The sequence below is a fragment of the Pezoporus flaviventris genome, unplaced genomic scaffold (genome assembly GCF_033815535.1).
Source record: "Pezoporus flaviventris isolate CSIRO_AGI_PZ_B2104156 unplaced genomic scaffold, CSIRO_AGI_Pfla_v1 ptg000001l, whole genome shotgun sequence".
In the NCBI taxonomy this organism is placed as follows: domain Eukaryota; kingdom Metazoa; phylum Chordata; class Aves; order Psittaciformes; family Psittacidae; genus Pezoporus; species Pezoporus flaviventris.
The window spans coordinates 18261432-18277671 of NW_026892549.1; the positions used below are offsets into that span (position 1 = coordinate 18261432).

Consider the following 16240-nt stretch of genomic DNA (forward strand, 5'->3'; position numbering starts at 1 on the left):
TAAATGGGCAAATAGTGTTACTGGAAGCTGGTTTCTCAAAAGGTTTAAATTACGCATGTGTCAGATGAAGTTCTCCAGCTACTCAGTCAGTTCTCAGTGCCTGCTCTGGCTCTGGACTACCCCCAGCCCTCTCAGTAGTTGTTACACCTGAGAAATTCCAAGCTGGTGCAATAATGCAATTGGTCCTGTGCCTCCTTCCTTTGTTCCGGGTTCTCCTACTTGGTAAGCACCTAGTGCAGGCAGCTGGAAAATGCTGTCTTAATTGGTTTTAATTGAGTGTAAAGTGTGTCCTCAAGGGAGTTTAAATGTCAAACAGTGCACAAACCCATGAGTGTTTGCAGGTGCTGAGGGCATCCTCTCTCACCAGCTGAGCTTTCATCTCCTTTTGCATGTTTCTCCAAAAACCTGGCTGTTCACATGCTGGCTGGATCTTGCCTTTGCTTTGTGCCTGTAATGCATTGTCACAGGCTGAAGGGGCTGGTCTGAAGAGTCTCAAGGAGTTACTGCAGCTGGAGTGTGAGTTCCACTTTTGCAGGGATTTTTCAGCACTTGCCTACTTTTTCTGTCATTTGGGGGGTCCTTGGCAAAGCACAGACTATTCTATGATTCTTACAGCTTGCTGGAAAGGCTGGGGGAGTGGCATAGTTTATCATGCAGGAGCATGGCCGCTCTAATTCCATGTCTCCAGTGGTGTGGTCCATGTTACTCTCCTTAGAGCAGGGACGTGCCTAACCCCTTTCCTGTGGCTCTAGGGCCAGTTGTCAAACCGAGTGTTGTTTCACAGGTGTGGGCTGAGGCCAGTCCAGCTGCCAGTACTGAGATCTGAGCTGTAATGCAATGTCTTGTGTGAAATAGGTCTATCTTGGGGTTTAAAGGTTGAATCCTCTGCAGGAAGAGGCATAGACATTCTCAGCAGGCAAGTAATTTGTTTATAACCTGTTCATCCATAGCAGTCACCAGTAGACTGTACAGCGCAGACCATACCTAAATTGTCCTTGGGCTGTAAAACAGCTAATCTTGCCTGTTCAATACTAACAGCACAAACACAAACCGTTGGAGTAGTCTTAGGTGAATAAATAATGTTGGTTGTTTGCTCTGTGTTTTTGTTGATCTGTTTTCTGTAACCTTCACCAGTATGTCCATGTTTGCATTCTGTAAATACAGCTTGCTTTTTTTTTTTGAGAGTGGCTTGGGCAAGGGCATCTTTTCCCTGTCTACTGTTTGGAAACCCAGGGATGCATTGGCCAGACAACAGAGGGTGAACCCTGGGGTGCTGCAGGACCGCACTGGTTGAGTGGAGTACTGGGAGCCCAGCAGGGTGAGCAGAGCACAGCCCAAGCTCCTGCAGCCACCATCCAACCCTGCATAGGGGCAGGCACAGGGCAGCGGCAAAGGACCTCCATCCCCATCAAACAGCAGCTGCCAGTGCTTGCAAGATCTCTGTTTGTTTCTCTGCTAGCTGGGAAGCATGGGCAACAGCACCCTCCAGGCCCACAGCCCATTTACAGCAGGTCTATTAGGAAAAGACCAAGAGATGCAGTATCATCCTCTTTTTCTTCAGGGTTTTAGCAGCTAGAAGATGTTTAATTTCTGGTTAAACACCACAGAAATGCAGGGCAATGCCAATTTTTACTCTTGTTAAATGTGACGTCAACAATACATGGCCCAGACAGGGAAAAGGTAAATTACATGAGGTTTCCAAAAGGAAATGGACTCCAGTCAGCTTCTCTGCTGGCTGGTCCAGCCATTACCCTACCCGAGGCACTGAGCATGCAAGGCTGGAATGTGAAAGGGGAGCTCCTGCCACTACAAGCTGGTCACAGCCCCAGACAAACTGCATGGTTATGATTTCCCTTGGAAAAAAAAATCCACAAGGTGAGAGTTAGTATATAAATATTTATTTGTACTAAAAGTGAGTGTTTCGTAGCAGAGTATCAAGTTCAGAATATATTAAATCATGAGAGGCATCACTTGATGCAAATTCCAGTCTCATGCCTTTAATAAATACACTATAAAAAAACTAGTCCACATACTCTATTTGGATCAGAGGTAATCAGTACACTACACTGTTTTAAAAGGATAATACAAGATTTGTGTTTTGCTGTAACCATTTGGATTTATGGGAGGGAGGTTTAACCATTTATTATATGAGGAGTGGCAACAGCACTATGTCACTACTTAAAAATGACAAATATTGCAAACATAAATGGGAGTATTGCTTTTGTCTTCCAGGTCCCTGCCAGAGGGCCTGAGCGTAAAAGGCACTGGTGCTAGTGTGTGCTTTCAGCTACCAACATGAGCGTTGCAGCATTTTTCTTGAGGTATAATACAGCTTTGGGCCTTTGCTTTACTTTAAAAAATTATAAAAAAATAACTCCCAAAGAGCTGACATATGATAGAAGGCTTTTTGCAAAAGTATTCCCAATTACATACATAGTCTTGGACACTGTACTATGGCCACAGCAAAACAGGTTTCAGCTTGCGATGTAGCTCACTATTCTAAGTTACAAGCAGAAGCGTCATTGCTCTTACTGAGTGTAGCTCCATTTGTAATTAAAACTGAAGTACAAGAAGAGGAGAGCGCTATTTCCGTGTCTCTTGAAACACATCTGACTGGTCCTGGGGCATCTACTAAGAAAAGAGGAGTACAGAAAGTACCAATTCAGTTTGCTGCAGTGACCGACAAGTGCATGGCTGTCTTCCCCTCAATAAAAACCTCACACCTCAGTATGGTGGCCGGGAAGGCAGCACGCTCCTTGCAGCCAGCACAGCAGGGCTGCAGGATCAGCCCTTTCCCTGGGGAAGCCAGCACAGGCAGGACACTGAGGCACAGGCAGGGGCAGGAGGTGGCTGAGGGGCTCCCAGCCATGTGAGGCACTGTGCTCAAACCTCAGCCACCACAGAGACATGCACCAGTCCCAGCAGCATGTGCCTGCAGTGAGACACGAGCGGGGCCAGGTAAAGCTCCGGTGCTGAGTCACACTGCTCTGCCCTGTCAGAGTTCACTGCAAGTGCTGCTGGTCAGTAAAAAAGCCAACACAGCAGCAAAATCAGTGTCAGAGAGGGTGGGTTGGGAAAGGTTAGGGCTGCTGTAACTTTCCACCAGCCATAGCTGGGTGCAGCACCAGCCACTGGCTACCTCTCTATGTGAGGGATGATGGCTCAGCACCACCACCCCTCACACAGCAGCACCCCATGCAGGTGGGGGTGGACGGCAAGGACTTCTCTCCATCCTCTGCCATCTCCCACCAGAGCCAGCATCCGCAGCACAAAGGTACTAAGTAAAATCAGGCCACCTGTACCCATGTGGGATTACGGGTACAGATGAAGGCAAGTGCTTGAGCCATCTCTCCACTGTTTTAACAGGTACAGCCTCTTGGACCCACCTCACACTGTGATTTTGCTGGTTTGCCTTTAATTTGCCTTTCAGATGGGAGAAGCACAGGCAAAGGAAAGGGGGGGTGCAGTCCTGCTAGGTGTGAGGATACCCATGAAAACATGTAAAAACCATCCCCAGTTTTTGACTGCTGCCCTGAACTTTCTCAAAGATCTCCCGGTCTTTACGGTGCCTCCCAGGAACATCTTCCCGCATCCATGGGTCCCCTAGGCTGTGAGCACAGGGATTGCCATGGAAAGCTGAACTCAGAGCATCAGTAATGTTCAGCCCAGGTTTTGTTTTGACCAGAGAGTTCAAGCAGGAGGAAGCAAAGAAGGACAGTGAACAGCTGTCTCAGCCACAAGGAACGAGTGATGGTCAAGGCTGATTTTAAAAACTACTTTTTAAAAAAGGGCATTAAAAAAACCCCACTGTTTGTTGGCAAAAATGGTCTATGGGACAACCTGGAGGACAGCGAAGGGATCCAAGCACTGTGTGCCTGTTTCCCTCTTCCAGCCTGGCAGCAGCAGCTGCTCCTCACTTCAGTGGCTCCTTCCTCTTCAGGCAGAGCTGGCTGAGGGGTAGAGAAAAGGCACTTCTTTATTTCTGCTCCACACAGGGGACAAGGCGTGGTTTTCATCCTGGTGCTGAGGTCCCAGCTCTGCATCGGGGGCTGGTGCCCGGCTCTGGTGGCATTGGAACAATCCAGCTGGCCCACACAGGGGCTGTGCTGGGCTTCCGGCAGCTGCACTCAGCTGGGAATGCAGGGCTTGCTGCCCTTCCCTTCCAGTTCCATGGGGATACTCCTGGCAGCTTCCAGGGGAGAAGGACCAGCCTCAAATTATTTCTGATTAGTAAAAACCACTCTGACCTAGGTAGAAAAATCCTACAGGCAGAGCATTGGAAATGCCAAGTAACTGATCTGTGTCATAGGGAATCAATCAATCATTGCTCACTCTTAATACAAGCATTTCTAGGGAGGAGGAGTGTTAATTCTGTTTTCCCAGTGACTGGTAGTACTCAGTTAGGACTTTCCAAGCTTTGGGGGCCATGAAGCCGTCTGGTGGGTTTTCACCTTCACGAGCAAGCTTCCTCATGCGTGTCCCCGAGATGAAGTCAAAATCGTTGTGCCTGCACAGAACAAAGGTGAGAAATCAGCACAGCGCAACTCTTCTGCCATGCAGGTGCATGGTTGGAAACCTCCTGGCACTGGTGGAGACCATCTGCGGCTTCATGCCTGGGTTTACGATCTGCTTTTGCCTTTCCCCTTGCAGCCAGACACGATCCCAAAGCACCCGCACTGTGCGGGCTGAAGCAGCAGTGACACTGCTGCCTGCTTTACCTTTTCGGGTCATAGAAATCCATGGCCCTTTTCACTTTATTGTAAGCAGCCACCCGGAAGGGGATGATCTCCACTGAGGTCAGGCCTGGTGCCATGCTGAGGACCTTCCCTCCTTGTGTGGGCTCGTAGAGGTCCTTCTTGGTCTCGGGGTGAGGCATGCCTGCAGGATCACGCCCCACAATATAGAAATTGGCCCCAGCAATCATGCGAGCTCGGCAGTGCCACTGCACCTGCAAAGGAGAGACACCAGCAGCACTGGCTGAGGGCTGAGCAGCAACTGAGATGCCCATCCGGGGCTGCGAAAGAGATCCTAGTAATCGCCATGCAGGCAGGCAGGAGATGTTCAGCAGCCTTGCTGCAGTTTCTCATAGTGATCAGGCCACCCAGACACACCTTCCACTGCTTAGACCTGATGCAACATCACAGTTCTCCTAAGGACGTATGCTCCAAGAGAAACACTGGGGATGGGAACTGGTCTTGTTACAGCTAATGGAGGCAGTGGTTTGCTTTTTTGAACATGCAAAGACAGTGCTCACCATCCCTTGGGCCCCACACAGCCACACATCCCTCTCCTTCCTCCTTCAGGGAAGGTTCAGCACTTTTATCCTACTGATTTAGGGGCAGAAGGGAAACCACTGGGAGAACTCAAATGAATGTTCCTGCCTGACAGAGAAGAAGGTTACAGCAGCAAAGTCTGTTTCTAGTCCCCTTCTCCCCAGCTCCCCACACAGCCTGTGAAAACATGGGAGCCCACAGAGTTGAGCTCTGCTGGTAAACAGCTGCTGCAGTAAGCTGCAGGTGAACCAGCTAATACCAACTCCTTTCCCTGTGACCTCCTGGGGCTGCACAGGCAGGCGGGCAGCAGGTGCACTCATGGACAGGCTTTACACCTTGTCTCAGTCAGCAGCTGATGGCTACATTACCTCTGTGGGGCCCGCGTAGAGCATGGGAGAAGGGAAGATGGCGACAATGGTTGACTTGGGGTCCAGGACTTGCTCCTCCAGCACTGCTGCATGCTGCTTCATCCGCCACTCCAGCGGGACATCGTCATCTTTGGTCCATCCCCCCAGGGGGTGCAGGAGAAGCACGGGGTTTTTGTATCCCTTCTCCAGAAGCTGGCGCCTCGTGTCCTGCATGAGCAGGGCGTGCCCATTGTGAACAGGGTTGCGCAGCTGAAATGCAAAGACAGCATCTAAAAGGGAAAGATTCAGATGATCACAGGCTTGTGCTGATCATCAGACCCTGCGGCTTCATTTACACACGACACATCTCAACAGTCATAAGATACGTACATCATAAACTGTATGTCCTATCTTCACATGTGTGAAGCCCTACATACCTTAGATGATCGTTTCATGCATCTACGATGCCTCTTCATCACTCTGTGAAGTTTATTTTCATTGCATATCCTTCCTTTGGTGCCGATTTCAGTCCTATCAGCTCTCCTACAAATGTTCTTACATGCCACTGACACCTCCACTGAGGTCCCCGACTCCTCAAGTGACTGGCCACCTCTCCAAGCTTAATGGCACCTTCAGGAAGGCTGACACTCTTTCCCCAGAGTGAGGGTAGATGTCTCATGCCTGCCAGCCTGCTGGGATAGATACCTGGTAGAAGACATCTAAGCTGTCCCCCAAGTGTGAATGCCAGGCACATCAGCACAGGTCTTTAAATGCCCAGGGTACAGAAAGAGAGGCTCTGACTTGCCAGGGAAGACACAATGCTCAATGCTTTCCAGTGCCATGCTCGGAAAGGCCCACTGAGGACGCAACCCATGGCAAACACTGCCCTTAACCAAGAAGACCCCACACCACTTTTTGTGCCATATCCTGTGTCCCTCTTACTGCTCACCCCACCTGCATAGTTCCATTTTGGGAAATACAGAAGCAATTTGCAAGTACCGTGAGCTTGAGAGCAAGTAATGCCAGATCACACAGGTCTCCCAGTGCCAGGTAGGGCAGAGAAGGGCCATGTCACCAGTGGAAACCCAGGGCACTCACCAGCATTCATTTCCATGAACTTCTGCTTGAGAGCAAGTGGTGTCAGGCGGTACTGGTCCAGCCCATCATTCCATTTGATCTTCTCCAGCACAAGCAGGTCTCCACCAACCAGCCAGTCTCCACTTTCCATCACCATCTGTGAATTACACACACATGCATTATAGAGGGGACAGCAAAATACCTCCTTTTTCCATTCCCATTCTCCTTTGAAAACTGTTAGGCTTGACTCTGTTTGCAGGGTGATGTTTCCTTTCAGCACATTATAGGTGGGAAACATTCTTACAGTTATCATCACATGAATTGAATGTCATGATCAGTGTAACCCTGCAAATGAGGCATCAGCCACTGAGCCCTTAACACTATATTGGGTGCTGGCAGACTGAGGTCTACAGGTTATGGCACAAGACCCTCCTCCACTTCACTCTTTGCTTTTTCCTCCTGGGAATATGCAAGGTGAGCAACTGCTGCTGAATAATTAAAAGATGTATTTTAAGGTAGGAAAACAGAATTAACTCAGCTTTAGTCTTTTTAAGCAGACAGCTCAAGTCACTCAGCATAACCTGGAGCTCTTCCTTTCTACAGGATGATGTTCTTTGTACTGCCAGAGAGTAAGTGGGAAGAGATAAGCTGTAAAAATATAACAACACCCTTGTTGGCTGCCTGCACGAAGCAGCCAAATCGAGGAGTAAAAAGTAGCTAAAAGAAGCATGAGTCAGCAGTCTGCAGCATTAGTACTGTGTGTGCTGGCAGCCCAGAAAGCCAACATTATCCTGGGCTGCAACAAAAGAAGCGTGATCAGCAGGTTAAGGGAGGGGATTCTACCCCTCTATTCGCTCTGGTGAGACACCCCCCACCCTGCAGTGCTGTGTCCAGCTCTGGGGCCCCCAGCAAAGGAAGAACATGGACTTGTTGGAGTGAGTCCAGAGGACATGAAGATGCCCTGAGAGCTGGAACACCTCTGCTATGGAGGCAGGCTGGGAGAGCTGGGCTTGTTCAGCCTGGAGAAGAGAAGGCTCCAGGGAAACCTTTAGAGCAGCTTCCAGTGTCTGAAGTGGGGAGTACAAGAAAGCTGGAGAGGGGCTTCTTACAAGAACGTGTAGTGATAGGACAAGGGGGAACGGCTTTAAACTGACAGAGGGGAAATTTACATTAGACATTAGGAAGAAGTTCTTCCCTGTGAGGGTGGTGAGACATTGGCACAGGTTGCCCAGAGAAACTGTGGCTGCCCCATCCCTGGCAGTGTTCAAGGCCAGGTTGAACGGGGCTTTGAGCAACCTCATCTAGGTTGAGAGGTGAGAGCAACCCCGTGTCCCTGCCCGTGGCACAGGGGGTGGAACTGGACGAGCTTTAAGGTCCCTTCCAAACCAAACCATTCTGTGATTCTATGATTAGTGTTTGGCAGCATCACTGTGATTGTCACACCGCAAATGCAAGAAAATGTTGGAGCCTAAGTTGGCAGTCATACTAAAAATGTTTGAACGTAGGCACACTGGTGAAGATGAGTGGATTAAAGGAGCAGCTCCTCAGCAGCATGCTCATTCTTCCTCTCACTTTGTGCTTGTTATCAGATTGCTCTTCTTGAACAGCAAGCCCAACGTCAACTCACAAGCCCAAAAATTCAATCCTGTCTGCTTGGGACACGGTGGTTCCCACTGAGGAGCTGGTCTTGGAAAGCAGACAGGACACCCACATCCCTCAGAACCTTAGAAACGGCCAGGTTTCCAAGAGCAGCGCAGGGACAAACCTACTTTGACATGCGGGTGCTTTGCACAGGTGGTGCCCCAGACACGGGCGCAGCGCTCCTCCTTCCTGTGCTCGAAGTATTCAGGGTTCTTCAGGACCGCCACCCTTCGCCCCAGGTAGCTTAGTGCCAGTGCCTCGCAGCCCTCCAGCCGCTCCTTGTCCTCCACAGAGATTGGCAGCACGATGGGGATGCTCAAGTTGACAATGCCGTCTGGCAAGAGACAGGGAGGATTTTCATGTACTCCAGCCTTGGGCATTGAATAAACAGAGGCTTTCAGAGGCACACAGTCTCCCTTTGGAGAGCAAAGTTATCCAGGACCAGCTCAGAGATTCACCATTAGTCTTGCAAATGTATTCATTGCCCCACTTTTTTCTGCACTGCTAACAAATAATGATGTTAGTGGAATATGAAAACTCCTTATCTTTGGGCCAGAGATGTCTCAAAGATACCCGAAGCATTTAATTGTTTTCTGCACTATCTCAGTGGAAAGACTGGTTCTTCTCCAGCTAGTTTGTTGCGAAGTCTCTTCGCAAAATTTAAGTGTACTGGGAAAATGCAACCCTGGATATTACCTCCTCCACCACGAGAACAATCTCTATTAAGATGGCTCCAACTCGGTGTTCCCTAAGGCATCTCATTCCTTGCCCACCTCCTCTTGAACTGCCTCTTCCAACTGGAAAAACACTGTCATACTTCACTTTGTTTCTCTGTTGTATTATTTTCCTGGATATCTCTATACTATTATTCCTCCTCCTTTGTATCTCTGCAGAGACCATTTTTAATCTATTTTCTGTGTGTATACAGTGAGTCTACACTTGCATGTGTATTTTCCAATTTCACTGCTGTCCCTGACAAATTGAAGTCATGTTAGTTTTATCCCCACTCTCCCAGTTTCACAGTCCTCCACTAAGGTCCTCCCATTTCTTCTTTGATATATGAGTATTAATAAAGGAGAATCAGTCTCTCCCGTGGATTTCCATTTACAAACAAGAACAAACAAATCATTGATTCAATTTGTTCTGATCTGACTAAAATCACTTTGGACCCTTGAGAGTCCTAATTTGAGAATTTTGTCTATGATGTAGATTTTTAAAATATCTTTATTAAAATGTTAGCGTTTACTTTTAATTCACACTTAGGTGTCATTTGTCTGCCAGGCAGCAATTTTCAAGCACCTTCATGAATAATCACACCTATAGTTGCATGGGATCCAATCAATGTCAACTTCATACATTTAAATTATGTTACTCAGTGATTAGTCAATAAAGCCAGCATGGAAAAAGCTGAATTATGAAACCAACAAATGATGCTGTAGCTGAGACTCTCCATGCTCCATTTCCAAATGCAAGATGCAGAGTTTAAAACAATAAATCACTACAGCAAAGGTAATTATAAAATTAATTAAAAGGACATGGGATGTGTCATGCCACTTCGTAACCAGCTGAATCACAAACAGGCTGTGGCAGTTTATAAGAGTCTTAATAATTGTTCCTTTTTTAAAAAAAATCTCAGAAAATTACTTTATAGCAAAGAAATGTAAATTGAAGTAATTTCTGTACAACCTAAGAATAGTTATATACATACCAGCTACAGAGGGATTCCTTCCTGGGAGAATACAAACACAACACAATTAACACCCCCATGCACCAATTGCAGCAATCATTGCAAGAACCAAAGCACCTCTGGCAAGCAGCACCTAACCACAGGCAGGGTGCCTGCTGGTGTGGCTGCCGTCCTCCACGGTGCTGCCCCAGCCTCTCCAGCGCTCACCTATCCAACACGGTTTGCACTGTCTGGGAGCGATGTACAACACCTATGCTTTTTTGCTGTCACCCAGTCCCAGCAGAGGCACCCATCACTGGTGTGGAGGAAAAAGTGCTGGAGACTGTGGCACTCCTGCTGCCATACAATGCACAGATCCACCTTTCTTCCTGGTGGCCATCATGCCCCTACACAAAGCACCTCAATCCACCCAACTGTTGGTGGTCTCAAGGTGGAATTTACTGCTCAAAGTCTGAGCAAAAGGAGCACTAACTTGCACAAATCCACCAAAACTATCGCAGCCCTTTCAGGCACAGCTAGAGCTGCCAAAACCATCACCCGCACCCCAGGGCAAGAGGGCTGGAACAATGACTCTTGACAGACCAGCCTCAAATCTCTCTTTGGCAATGCTGCCGCACCCAAGCCGGAGCACCATGAGATGGAAACTCTCCACTGTTCCCTAAAGCTCATCCAAGCAAACCAGGAATGTTCTCCCTCCTGCCCAGATGTCACCCTGTGGGTCTGACCATGCAGATGTTGAGTTTAGAGACCTCTGCGGAGACAAGGTGGACTGGGGACTGATGCTACTACAAAGACCTTGCTCTGGAGTGTTCATACCCCCAGCAAAAGCCAGTGTTCTGGGCTTTGTCTCTGACCCCACAGAGCCCTGCAAATCCTGAATGCATGCCCACAGACCCCAGAGGACCTGAGCCCAGTGAAGCTGACAGGTTTGGGGCGGGCACCCCAAAACCAGTGCTGAGATGAGCCTCCGGTGCAAAGTACGGAGCTCTGGAGCAGCACAGTCATTACAGGGTGCCTCTGTACCTTGTCAGGCACAACAGGTAGCTCAAAGACCACAGACTAGGGTCTGATAACAAGGACATGTGCTTCTGAACACTGTTTGCACACTAGGTGGAAGGTAAAAGGCTATGACATGTGTGAAGGCAGAAGCCTGCATACAGACACTCCTCTGGTCCAAAGCAAGCAGTCCTGAGCTTTGCATCTGCTGCATGGTGCCCAAATCCTAATATCAGCAAGTTACTGCATGACTATGAGATCCTCTAGGAGGGCAAGACTCAAAGGGAGTCACTTGCCAAGATCTCAAATACCCAAGACCAGAGATCACTATCAGGTCTACAAAACCCAAAGTGAGTGCCCTGTGCATGTGAAGTCAAGCAACAGCATCCGCAGCTGAGAAATGGGACAGAAATATCTACCACCCTGGTCTCAGCTGTAGACGATCACCGCCTGAGTACTTTCTGTCATTTCCAGGCATGAAGCACCTCAAACATGTTGCTAATGAATAGATAAATCTGATTTCTTCCAAGTCACAGTAATGAATAATCACAAAAATAGGGGAAAAAAGTGAAATCAGGCTCTGCTCCTGTTTCCAAGGAACAGCCGCCTTGTCCTCCTACCTCAGATTCAGCCTGGCAGCCTCCCTGCTTACTTGGCTTTGGCTTTGCATCTTTATTTACCCTAGTACAACCAAGCATGAAAAGAGCTACACAATGGCTTCCGAAATGTTTGACTGGCACCATGCAAGATGTCAAAGCTGTGTGCCTGAGCACCAGGCCTAGCGCAGTGAAAGCTGTCACATTCCGTGACCTTTGGTGTGTTTTGGAGCACAGCTTACTGGCCCCCACAGTCATTTACAGGCCTTCACATTTAACACGTGAGAGTAAAGAAGGAGAAAAACACTGCTGAGCATTAAGCTTTTCTATGTGGTTGCCTGCTGAGGCACCACCGGGTAAGCATCCCGTCGCACAGCTGCTTGCTGGCCAGAGTTAATGCAAAGCGTGGGGGTTCGTACCATTCAGCAGGGTGCCAAAATGGATCACTTGCAAGTACTCTGCCTCGCGCATGAAGCCGGTCAGCGGAGTGGCCCAGCCTTCGCTCAGCACCTGCACCCACTGCAGATCCAGCTGCAAAACAAACCCAAATGGCACTCCTGTCATCAGGGCACACTGAGAGGTTGCTTGTCCTTCTCTTCTGCTTCTTCAGTGCTCTCATTTGTTTTGCTTCAAATAGAGGACATTTATAAAGGGGGAGAAAGCTGTGAGGGGGTTAGACTGGGGTTGTTTTTCAAGCCAGACTCACACACTTTCATAGCACAACTGCCTGCAGGTCTGTAGTAACACAACAAAGGGGTCTGACACCCCTGGCTTGCTACAGCACAGGGTGGAGACACAGCAGAAAATGGCTGAGGATTAGGACCACAGTTCAGCTCACCATAAACCTCAGCCACAAAAGGACATATCAAAGGAACAGAGCCCCTTCTAGCAACATCCCCATCAAAGCTTCTACCCTTCAAACAGCTAAATAATGACTGAATCACAGCACGTTATCCATGCATGATGATACCTTAGTGATCTCTACAGATGGTAGCATCTCTGCTTCAGCTTGTACAGTACTGAGTTTATTTTCAGGCACAAAGAGCTCAAGAATGTCCTTAACTGAGCTGTGGGGCACGATGTTCTGAAAGAGAGAGACAGACAGCCATTGTAAGCAACATGCTGGCTTTCAAGTGCGCACCAAAAAGTCTGTATCCGAAAGCAGCTTTACAAAGCTGCTAGCGGCGGTGGCATAAAAATGACCTACTTGTATTTGGAGGAGCTCCACAACCTGCTGAATACATTCAGACACTGACGCAACGTTCGTTTTCAGCACTAGTTCAGGAGACTCGGGCTTCTCGTACTCTGAGTCAATTCCTGTGAATCCTATGGACAATTAAACCCAAACTAAATTTATTTAATATAATACTCTGTGCTCTAGAGCCAACAACACTGTACAAACAACCATGAGTATGCAACTGTGCTGGGTACTGCAAGTGACACTTGTGACAGAAAGATCAGGGAAACAGGATACTCTCACCCACTGCAAAGGGCCTTTAGTAACCCACCTCTATGTGCAGAGCTGCAATGGCAAGATATCCAAGGCTCTGGAAAGCAAAAGGCAAAATAAAAGCCCACTCTTCCATACCTTTGATCTCTCCAGCTCTTGCCTTTTTGTACAGACCCTTCACATCTCTGCTTTCACAAATACTTAGAGGAGCATCTACAAAGATTTCAAAGAAAGGAAGTCCAGCTGCTTCATGAATTTTCCGTGCATTTTTACGATCCTGTTAGAAGAAAGAAGGGAAAATCGTATGTGCCTGAATTGCAGCAAGCATCTTCCTACCATACGACGTGCCCTGGAATTCAACACATATAGATACATCTCTGATACAGATTTAATAAATTAACACTAATTCTAATGAGGATTTTTCATCTCCCTTCCCCCTTTTTCTTAAAGATACTTAAAAAGAGTTCTACAACTTTCATCTGTTTTCAGTGTTTTCCATCTGAAAGATCAAGAAGCTCCCTTCATTAAGCAGATCAGCAGAACTTTAGAATGTGAATAGTTATCTGTCCTGTATCAAAAAAAAAGGAACTGCTTGCATCAGCCTGATAACAGCAGCTACTTGGTATTCTCAGGAAGCATAAAAACGCAATCAGTAGTTCTTCAAACAGAGCAGTGATAGCTCTATGACAGACTACTGCTTCTATGCCTCTTTTCTGCCTCCTAATGAGTAAACAGAAGGAGCCTCTATAGGGAGATTTTAAACTTCTCTCAGCTTTTAATTGATTTTTAATCAGCTTTTAATTGATTTGTAACACTGAATATATTCAAAAAAGTCATGTCAAACTGACCTCCAGAAATTTGTACTGCTTGCATGTCGTTCTGTTATTGGTGTATTTTAGTTAAAAGGAGCATCTGACAGCATAAGAAGTCCTCTATGTAACTTTCTCTTCCCTAAGAACAATCATGAGATCTAGGTTGCCCAGAAAAGAGCAGAATATGATGCAGTGAGATTACCTTTGCAAATGGAGAAATGAAACTAGTTATGCAGACAAGCCCAGCGTCAGCAAACAGCCTGGCCACCTCTGCAATGCGGCGGATGTTCTCCTCACGGTCCCCAGGTGAGAAACCCAGGTTTTTATTCAAGCCATGCCGAACATTATCACCATCCAGGGAATAGCAAGGGATGCCATGTGAGACCAAGTACTCTTCCAGAGCAAAGCCAATGGTTGTCTTGCCAGCTCCAGAAAGGCCTGTTGAAGACAGAAAAGTGAGGGTCAGGTTTGAGGTCAAAAGAGCAAAAATGACAGTGTATTGCAATACCTCCTAGGACGCTGGCAACAAAACTCCTTCTGTCTTACATTGCTTTAGGAAGGAATGACATGACGAAGTTGGAGACACATTTTAGCACACAGTTACCACCAGAGAGTTCTGGTCAACCTTTCTTATTGAAGGGGTGGCATTAATGTCATAAGAAAAGCTGCTACATCGCAAAATCTGGAGGGCTTCACTACAGTAGTCTTACAAAAATACTTCTTGCCATGGTGGGACAAATAAGTATCAGTAAAAAGGGGAAGCTTGAATGGATGCTGTTGCCTGAAAGTCTCTCAGCATCTTTCTCCTCCTGTTTTCCCTATGAACAGCCAAATGTTCTCCCAGATTGAACCCAAGGAGAGGTTCTTCCTGCAAATAGTGGGACAGGCTCCAGCAGCAATTGCCGGTCTGTATCCACAGACACCACAAAGCAACACCCACAGATCTGTGTGAGCACAGAGCAGGATGGCTGGGCAGACAAGCAGCGCATCTTCAGCTGTCTGCGTCTCCTGGATTCATCAACCAGAAAGACAACAATGCAAAAGGAGGTGGCTTCTTCCCATCCCAGCTCCATTCACTTGAAGAAAAAACACTTGCTACTGGCTGTGTCAGAAAGCAGCAAGTGCACCTGGAGCATGAACCTCCTCCTTTCCCTTGGGTGTTGAAAAAAATTCTTGAGATGGAAGAGGACCTTGACTTAGGAGAGATTACAACTCCAAACACCACACTTGTCTCAGGAAATAGCTTCAGGAGAATCTCCTATGGAGACAGCATCATCTGCTCACCTGTTTCTATACCCTTTGCGTGACACCTACTAGTGTGGAGACAAGACCCTGGGTGAGGTGGACTTTTGGTCTGATGCAGAACAGCTGTGTTTGTGCTGGAGAGGAAACCTGGCTGGGAAGAGATGAACCCTGCTGGCTGTGCCTTTGTTTTTTTGTAGTACAATAGACTAACTGATAGCTGTCCTGAGCTGGCAACGTAGGGCATTCAAGTGCCCTTCCATTTAATCCACATAGTCCATGTAGTAAAATGTCTTTCTATATAGTCTCTTAAAATTAAATTGATAGAAAGTTAGGAGACCACTGTCTATTGCAAAGAATAATCATTAGCCAGAGAAACACAAACCTACCTTTCAGACGCAAGATTTCCGAGTGATAATCAAAAAAAGAAGGAAATTGCCCTGGATAGGTTTTTTGGCTTCAAAAATTATATTAAAGCAGATTAGGTGTTGATCATCTTTTCAAAATTGAAAAGGAGAACAAAACAGAAATGTGTTTTAATCCAACATCTAGCACATAAGCTGATATAAAGGCAAACGAGAATGGCTTTACAAACCCTTCCAAATACATCTTTCAACATCTGGCAGTCAAAGAAAATACCAATATTTAACAAGCAAAGAAATAACTGGACAAGCTGCAGAAGATAGAGTTGTGTATATATTAGTGGAGCAAAAGAAATGCAATTGCTATTTCTAGCAGGCCTTAATCCTCAAACAATGTGTTTATCTTTCAAAGCAGAAGAGAAGGGCAACACACCTGAAGGCATATGAAATGAGAAATAACATAAGAAACCTGCACCGGCTGTGCAAGTAATTGCTTCCAGGGCAACTCATTGTCCAGAGAATAAATTCGTGGGAGTATTTATTCTTCAGACAAGACAACCAACTTGCTGTGCTGCTCACGAGGTCACTTTAAACACAGTAAACCTAGGTGTCCCAATAAACTTCCCACCGACCCAGAATGAAACCATCTGCATGCTCTCTTGGACAACCCTGGGCATGCCTCATTGGATCTGAGCCAAGGCTTTCTAAGCCACACGCTTAGGAACAACAAGTGTGACCCTAAAGGTCTTCTGACATG

The 16240-nt window shown here is 47.2% G+C and overlaps 1 protein-coding gene across 1 annotated transcript in view; it reads right to left on the reverse strand.

The window, feature by feature from the left end:
• Positions 1-1882: 1882 nt before the first annotated feature.
• The window catches only part of PAPSS2 (3'-phosphoadenosine 5'-phosphosulfate synthase 2), a 29319-nt gene continuing 14961 nt past the window's right edge, over positions 1883-16240 (reverse strand). Inside the window, exons 3-12 of the mRNA XM_061446737.1 lie at positions 14082-14317; positions 13206-13344; positions 12825-12943; positions 12588-12701; positions 12037-12148; positions 8467-8672; positions 6719-6854; positions 5642-5910; positions 4719-4948; positions 1883-4507 (exon numbers count right to left, since the gene is read on the reverse strand). Of these exons, the coding sequence (XP_061302721.1) occupies positions 4366-4507; positions 4719-4948; positions 5642-5910; positions 6719-6854; positions 8467-8672; positions 12037-12148; positions 12588-12701; positions 12825-12943; positions 13206-13344; positions 14082-14317 (1703 nt within the window). The 3' untranslated portion in view covers positions 1883-4365. The remainder of the gene's footprint in view (positions 4508-4718; positions 4949-5641; positions 5911-6718; positions 6855-8466; positions 8673-12036; positions 12149-12587; positions 12702-12824; positions 12944-13205; positions 13345-14081; positions 14318-16240) is intronic.